Genomic DNA, 8,715 nt, shown 5'->3' with positions numbered 1-8,715 from the left:
TGTCTTTCGTGCAGTTTTAAGGGTGGTGTAATCTATCTCCATCCTTTGTCAGTTGATCAGCTGATTTTAGTGTGGGGTTTAAAGAAGAGTGAAGTCTGTAGTCATCAGTCAGTACTGTCTGTAGTGCTACGTCAGTTCCTGTGGCGTAGAATATTCTTTATGAGTTTAATGTATTTTCTCACAGGACTAAAATCATGTCATTTTTACCTGTAAAGCAAAGTTTCCACTCTATAATGAGTGACTGTGATTGGCACTCATATGTAATTATGTGGGTTTGGATAATGAAACTTGTAGCAGTTGATTCATACATGGTTGTGAGGTAATTCTAAGAAGAATGACATTTCTCACTTTGGCAGCATGCTGTGACCAGTGTGGCAATCTGCTCATCAGTACATCCATGTTACTTCCATGAGTCAAACGTTTTTGTACAAAAACATGTATTGAAAGAACAGGAGGAAGTAGGCATAGTGCTTTCAGATACCTGCTTTCATTCACTCTTACCAGCTTTGAAGTTCGTTATTCATGTTGCTTTACTAAATGTACATTCTGCGATGATCTGTCTTTTACTGCTGAGAAACACTCGCCTATAACATCTCTCACATGTTTAGAACTGAACGGAAAACACAGGAAATGAACAACACAGTGACCAGCACAAACTCCGTGACTGACATCCCTTTGACAGGGTTTGACTCTTCCCCCTGACGGGGTTTTACTCTTCCCCCTGACGGGGTTTTACTCTTCCCCCTGACAGGGTTTGGTAGTTGGGAGATGTGTTGAAAGCTGTGAGCTGCAGGGCTCTGCTTTAGAATGTTGTGTTAATAAATGAGGATATTCTTCATCCTTAGCACTGTTTAACCCTTCGCTTATGTACTTTACATTAAATGTATTTCTACGCCAAGACCTTGAATTGGCTATTGCAACTAAGTGTCGATACAAACTCCTTTGTTATAGCTGATTAAAATGATATCACATGAAGTAGATTCTCTACCCTATCTGAATGTGATTTAAAAAACAAAAACAAAACTTTCTCACCTTCAATGCTTTCTGTTTGTGAACAGTCTGTGTGCCTTAGGCACGTGGGATGATGTGTGTGGAGAACTGTCAGCGAACCAGTCTGGCACATCTAAAGTCTGTACAGTCAAGAATTTGAACTCAACCGTATATTTTCAGTGTTTTTTTGTTTGTTTGGTTTTTTTGTTTTGTTTGGTTTGGTTTTGTTTTGTTTAAATACATACTCACAGTGTCAGCATAGAGGCTGGCTTAACGCAGTGAGCAGTGTGAGTTCAGTTTTAGTCACGTTGTTTTTGTTTGTTTATTGTTTTTAATTTGTTTTAGACATAGATTCGGTTTCATTAATATTGTATCATTGTTGTATTAGACGTATTTAAAATCTCTGCGTATTGTTTTTAATAAAAATGTTGTGCACATGACTTTTTGTTTTGATTTGTCGTTTTTCTTCTCGTTGTCATTTATGGAAATCCAGTTGGAGAGTATACCCTAAAATAACCACAAGGGGTCACTAAATGCCCCACCCTCACTTTTTTGTCTCGGAAGTAGAAATTGTATCACATATTTTCGTTGATTGATATTTTTTCCACTTAGATTAGATTTAACCGTTGTTCGCGTGTTGCAATTAGAATTTCTGGGGGTTTTTTGTTTTTGTTTTTTTTTTTTAAACAGTGCTTTATGTGTTAGTTCAAAATTTTGCCCATTAATTTCAATGAGAATATTTATCTTTTACTCTTATTCTTTAAAATATCACAGTGTGAATTTCTGATTTCAAAATTATATCATCCAATTATTAGATCTTTAAAAGGTGTCGCGCTCTTAATCTTTCACCTGCTAGTCAGGTACCTGACGAAGTGAAGCAGGTTGGCTTTCCCACAGATGTGTGTACACGCACACGGTCAGCAGAGCTGAAGATCTGAACCAGAGAGAAGATCCGAAAATCACGGCACGACACTACCTTTGGTCGTTGCTAAAAATGCTAATGCGTTATACTGCACATGCGTACACAGGTGTGTGGTTGCGAACTGTAGACAGGGGTAGTCACACTACATTGTTCTTTTACCCACTGTGTTGTTTTAATGCCTCATGTCTCTTAACTGCACTTTAGTCATAATTTGCGCCCATGGGCAGTATTAACTATAAATCACTCTGATACCCCACGCTGTTTGTTTTGTTCATCTCATTGTTGCCACAATCATGTGAAAACCTTTACACACACACACACACACACACACACACACACACACACACACAAACAAAGAAGGCCACATAAAAGCAAAATGCAAATACACTCCTTTTATCGGTACACAGTTTCCATCCACTGTCACTAGTTCTGTGGTTGCTATGGAAGTAGCCTATAGGAGAGAGACTACACAGGTGAATTACTTCATTATACCAAACGTGTGTTGTCTATACCCGCAGTATTTTCTGTGTGATGTTTTCGTCGTTGAAACAAAGTCTTTAAATGGCACTTAATGACTTTTTCAAAATGTGGCAAAAGGGAAATGAAAGATGATGACGGCAGTTACTGTCATATAACCTGTCTACAAATTACACACACTGCACAATGTATACGACCCTGTGAGTGGTATTGTTTTGAGTTGCCATTGGATAATCCAAACTTTTCACATAACATGCGTACTGCACATTTCAGTAGGCCTAGAGTCAGAGAAATGCTTCGCGGCCATGAGGATCTGTCTGTGACTAGGTGTACCGAGTGATGCAGGTTAAATGAAAGTATAGTTTTAAATATTTAACATAAATAATTGGGATCAGGCAGAAATGAGTCATTATTACACCAGCCCCGACTGGGGCTCCCACAGTTTTGAGTACCCAATTTACATGGATTTGAATTCTTGGAAATAAAACCATATTTTTTCTGAAAAAATGCCTGAACAGAAATCCAGGATTGTGACATCAGCAACATTTAGGTCTGCATAACTGACAGTTTCATGTGTCTACGTTGTCATGATTTAAAAGTTGTTACAGTTTTAAAAAATCGAGCGTTCATTTTAAAAATAGAGACAAAGGTTCGGGGGAAAGAGAGGATGGGGAAACAACGCAGACACGAGCAGCTATTAAAAGTTTCAATATTCAGATATTTACCAGAATATTACAGGAATTAAGGGAATAACTTGGAGCAGCAGCAAATATTGTGGTAGCCGCAGAATTTAGCCCTGTAGCCTATGTCTGACACATTTTTCTACTTTTATTATAGGTCATAAAAAAGTATTGCAGTTTTAATTTTACAAATATTAAATGGATAGATTTACACTTCTGCATGATCAAACATCATATCTTCTCTCATATATTTTCCGTTGAAGAGCTATTGGCGTGGAAAGTGCGACTATCTCAAACCAACTGGCCCGCAGTCGTGGCTTCAACGTCCACTATCGTTAAGATACTGACTTACTCATAAATGTAATAATATCCAAATTGTTCAGGGTTACTTGCTGCTACTTGTTCCCAAACTTCTCACCGACAGCCATAATGACTGTCCCGCTTCAACAGAGTTTTTCAAGACATCGTCGAAGGGTGGCGATCGAGTTTGATTTGACCTTAAGCCGATGTGTGGACATCCATGAAGCTCCTTTGCTGTCCGCCTCTTCACATATTTGCTTGTAACATGGAGATGAACAAGTTGCTCATTGCGTTGATTCGGTTGTCCTTGCTCCCAATCGTAGTTCAAAAAGAACAAATTACGTCAGGCGTGGCAGTCGGTGCCACTTCTGATTGAACCGGAATCGACCCAATAAAAACAAATTCAGAAATATTTAATCAAGTCTATTTACCCAGAGTCTGCCTTGTTTGCCTTTAAGCCTACTTCGACTAATGTGTAACTCAACAGTGCCGCATCCGAAGCCGCAGTCCGATCTGGCAAAGGCTGCCTCCGGGCCATATGCCATATGCCACGTGCACTCTCATACTTTAGACAAAACTTCCTGGGATGCCATGTGCACTCTTGTATTTTAGACAAGACTTCGTTGGCAGAAGCCCACATTAGCTATTCAAAACCTCATGCTGATCCTTGTGGTGATTAAACCCCCCGAATGCACAAGATGAGACGCAGACATACAAGTACCTTATCCCTAACATATTCCTTTTGCTCACTTCTAGGTCTAGACCATGGACTACCTTGTGAAACGCGATTAGACTTGATCAGATACAGTCACAGTTCATTTCCCAAAAGATCAGGTTTGGTGCGTTTCTCGTCGGTGGTCCAAACATGAGGGACAAGCAACACAGTATTTGTTAGATTTCATAAACCTACATATAATTAAAATCTTTGATAGTGGAGGAAGGCCAGACCCTTCGAACAGAGGAAGGGAAGTTTTACCATGTTGGTGTGGAGGCAAGAGAACGAAATTAAATAAAACAGCTGGTTTAAAATGATGTCTTTCCCCGCCTTTATTTATTTACCTATGATTTTGTTGACAGTGTAGTCTACTAAGAGGCTGACAGAAGACTACAATTCACAAAGCACACAGAAGACTCTTTCACCTTGCCGGGAGTAGTCTGAAACAAAATGAGTGAATTATCGCTGTCCCTGTGTGCTGTGATAAACAGCTGACTGAAGCACAGACAGCACGAACCTATAATGTTTCACGTAACTAGATAAGGAGACACAGATATGAATGGCCTTTCAAAATGCAATTTGTCTGTCCACAGTGTCCATATAGCCTCTTTAAGTTTAGCCTTTTTAAATGTAATTAAAGCATGGTGCAGCCTCTCCGTCTGTTTCTGATTGTCTGTATTGAGAAGGTATTTCTCTTTTGAGTTGGACTTTGTCTCTCTGAGGGGATCCGTTTATCAGGGCCTGCCTAAGGGAGCCATGGAGATGAATTTGGACCTGAGTCGATTGGCAGATGCCAGTCTTAAACGGAATAAAATTCTCTCCTTTGTACGTGAATTACAGTAATGTTGACTGAGTCAAATGTGGAAATGTGTCAGATTGGTGAAGTTCTTCTCTCGTCCCCGCTGGTGTGTGTACACCCGCATACTCTTACAGTAGCCTACTTATGTACTTTCTTTTACGACAATCGTCAGCCGTTTCTTGTTAATTTGTTTCACAGAGGCGGTTTAGGTTTCCCATTTTAAGCCCAAGTACAAATTTTGACTTATTGGTTTCCATTAGAAATGCATTAATAATGTTACAATAATTATAACATTAACACGATGACAGTGCTCTGGAAATGAAAACTTCACTTATTTTAAAACCGATAGTTTGGTTAAGGTGATGCCTTTCTTACCGGTAACATATGCACTTTTGGTTCACATGTAAAATAGCCTACATGTCCAACAGGGATTTCTGAGATGCTTAAATTTTGTCGTACATCCATCGTTATCTGTAACATAGTTTTATTTTTTAATCTGTGAAATTCGTCAATTTCAGGAAACCCACCCTGACTGGTTCAGTACGTATGTATGACCTGATAAACACAGGCCTGTTGAATAAATATCGTTCTAATATTTACAAAATTAACATTGCCAAAATTAATATTAATTAAACAGCAAACTACATGTACATATGCCCTGTTACTGACCTGCACGACGAGGTATTACAAACATGTTTTAAAACCCGCGTAGCCCATCTGAATGTTGACATTTGCTCGCAGAATCAGAGTGGTGAGAAGTTAAAGGCCTATACTTCAAGTCCGACCCTCTTTGTAGCCTTAAACATTTTAGAGAAATATCACATATTCAGAATGTCCAAAACACACGAATCAAGCACATTCGTAAGTCCCTTATAGTTTGGCTGACAAGTGAGGGTCGTTTTCTGGTTTAACATGAACTAAACACTTTTCATTGGTTGAGTTCCAAGGCCCAAACTTGCTGGGGCCATCCTGTTCTTCCTTTAACCCTCTTTGGGCTTCCTGATTCTTGCTGACCTTCATTCTGTTAAATAAAGTAAAACAAAAAAGCCGATTAAACTGAATCGCAACACCGTTGTTTACATACTATCAATATTTAAACATTTTACAATAGGTAGACAAACTGTCATTTCTTTCTCCACTACAAATTTTCTACCTTCGTATAAATGAGTATTGATAAAATGAAATATATTCCTGGCACAGCCGTGGCTCGCCGAACAAGAGAGAACTGCATGTGCTTTCCATTCGTCAATATTTTACAAAAAAACAGAGACAAATGAACAACAACAATAACAAAACACGTTTGTGAAATTACGCGGTTGACTTCTTTAACCGCTGTGTACCATTAGACTTTGTAAATATGAAAAAGCCCATTTTAACGTCACATGAAGACAGAGAAAATCTTGTGGCAAATTTAATCAACTAAATCCTCAAAGTGTTAACCTTTATTTAAAATATAGTTTTATAAAAATTAGAACTTGCCATTTCTCGTTCCCTTTTAAATCCTCTGCTGCCACATTTCTTTATCTCAGCTTTGAATGCTTCCATTTCCCCGGGTTCTTTGGCGAGCACGTCAGTCAGATAAGATATGTAACTTGTTGCAAGTCTTAATGTTTTGATTTTGGACAGTTTTGTGTCTGCGGGAACGTTTGGTATGCAGTCTCGCAGCTCAGCGAACGCGGTGTTGATGCTTTGAGTCCTCCGCTGCTCTTTCTTCGGGCCTGACACCCTTCGCTGTCCCATCTCTGGTATTAAAGCGTCTAGTTGACCGTCATGCGTCCCATCCAGAGCATCACGTTTTGCAGAGCAGGAGTTCGCTATCTGAAATTCTGGACGGACATCTGTGGGATTTACAAACCATCTTGAAAAGCAGAGACTGTCTTGACGTCGTTGCACGTATGGAAACGCATCTTGCATCAAACTGTGATGCTGGTAGCGCTCAACAAGGTTCATTGTTTCTATCGCTAATCAAGAGACTAATATCTCCCCAAAATTACGTTATGTCTCCAAGCCGGTGAATCAGTTCATCCAAATATACCGTATTTGGCAAAATTGCCTTAACTATGTCAGATTACAGACTAACACAGGACAAAGCCTACTTCATAACGAATGCTATGTAAAATCATGTGAATTCCTCGTCATTATGCGAAGCAACTATCTGTTATAAACTGGAGCACAATAGTTGTTGATTTAAAAAAAACGAGAGGAGAAATTAGCTAAAGGAATCTCTTAACAGGACGCTTGACCCTGGCTGGCTGAAGGTTCAAAAACCAAATTTTATACCGTTTCAAGAGCATCAGAGCGACTGGCGAACCAATGGGCTTAAAGTCTACGAACTGTGGTGTAGATTTACATGAGTGAAACTGTGCTTAGCGGAGACCTTCTCCGATAGGCTACACATGCTTTGCAACTGTTAAATTACAATACTGGTTTTATAAGACATGTATATATGACAAGACAGCAGACAACCTTTCATACATTCACATCATGAGCTTTAATATTGCTAATACCGTAGTTTATATAAATAAAATCAATCAGGCACCAACTTCCGAATTTCTCCACATGCAAGATTACTGATCTGGCGTCACAGTACTTCTAATTATTAATGCCTGTTTGGAATTCAGTAACATGTTCTCATATACTACAAATATATAAACTACTGTAAATGTTGTAATGCCTTGTAAATGCTTATGAAACTGCAGCTGTAAGGGCTTTGATATGGTCGTAGTTCAGCTGTTTCAGCTATGGCGGTCATGTACGTGAATTTCTCTTGACATGTGTATAATACACGTGTATTGTGTAGCATGTACTGTTGGCTACTGTTGGGTTTTCTCAAAAACTCCTGCTTGTAAAAGAGATAATCCATCTGGTCAATGCACATTGCTCTTGTAGCTCATCTGTACTGTGTTTCTCACTGTGGCTGTAATGCGGATGGGTTTACAGTCATATACTACCTTTCAGTCATACAGGGCGCTGCTGCTCTTGCTGGTGGTTTAATCAGGGCTGTAAGACTGTGCACACACCCAACACAAATCTTCACACTCTCCCAGTGTCTGGACCCACATGACTGGTACTAATTAGAGATAGTTCAGCCAGAGACTGGGCCTGGAACAAAAGGCTGATGAGGAAAACTATGTGTATTACTGGTCAGAATGAGTGATTCAAGTTCTCTGTAGTACAGAAAGGATGGATAGTACAACAAACTGTAATATCTTTCAGAACCACATGATAAACTGTGAAAAGTTTTGAAATCATGAAACCAAAATGTGGCAAATTAGTCCATAACTCTCAGTGTTCCTGGCAAAAATGTGACAGCTTTTAGACTGAATTTCCCCGAAGCAAGCAAGCGAGCTTTTAAGGTGTGAAATTTTAGTGCAATTGCTCTCATGTTTTTTAGGAGGGGGTTGTCTGGCTGATTTCTACTATAGTCAACTTGTGAAACCTCACTCCCGTTGCAGTTCATGGCATTTGCATAATAGATTTACTCTGTGCCACCTTTGATCTGCTGATCTTGGACTAGGAAGCCAAATGTTGTGCACTGGAGTTAAAATGCAATTCTCAAGCAGCCGTCTTTATGACTACATCATGTCTTACTGTCACTGTCTGTCGGTGAGCCTTGAGGGTGACTGACTCATGCGGGCATATCTGATCAGTGATCATGACTGATATATCTGCATGAGTAGCCATTCCCTGGGTCTCCACCCACAGTGAACAAGTTCATAAGTAACCACCTCTGCACTGCCATAGTGGGCCTTGACTAAGTGTGTCTCTAAGTTAAGAGAACTCTATTACGAGTGGAATCTACTGATACATGTAACATGATAGCAGATAAACA

The 8,715-nt window shown here is 39.5% G+C and overlaps 1 protein-coding gene across 1 annotated transcript; it reads right to left on the bottom strand.

Annotated features, from left to right (window-relative positions):
- Positions 1 to 5,396: 5,396 nt before the first annotated feature.
- LOC115829659 (heart- and neural crest derivatives-expressed protein 1-like) lies at positions 5,397 to 6,833 on the bottom strand. The gene is made up of 2 exons (XM_030793823.1): positions 6,363 to 6,833; positions 5,397 to 5,904 (listed from the first exon to the last, which is right to left on the bottom strand). Exons 1-2 carry the CDS (start codon positions 6,831 to 6,833, stop codon positions 5,812 to 5,814), a joined length of 564 nt encoding a protein of 187 aa, XP_030649683.1. The 3' UTR covers positions 5,397 to 5,811.
- Between the last annotated feature and the right edge of the window lie 1,882 nt (positions 6,834 to 8,715).

This window comes from Chanos chanos, chromosome 16 (genome assembly GCF_902362185.1).
Source record: "Chanos chanos chromosome 16, fChaCha1.1, whole genome shotgun sequence".
Classification (NCBI taxonomy): domain Eukaryota; kingdom Metazoa; phylum Chordata; class Actinopteri; order Gonorynchiformes; family Chanidae; genus Chanos; species Chanos chanos.
Note: the sequence above shows the minus strand (reverse complement) of the source record. Positions and strands in the feature narration are given on the sequence as shown.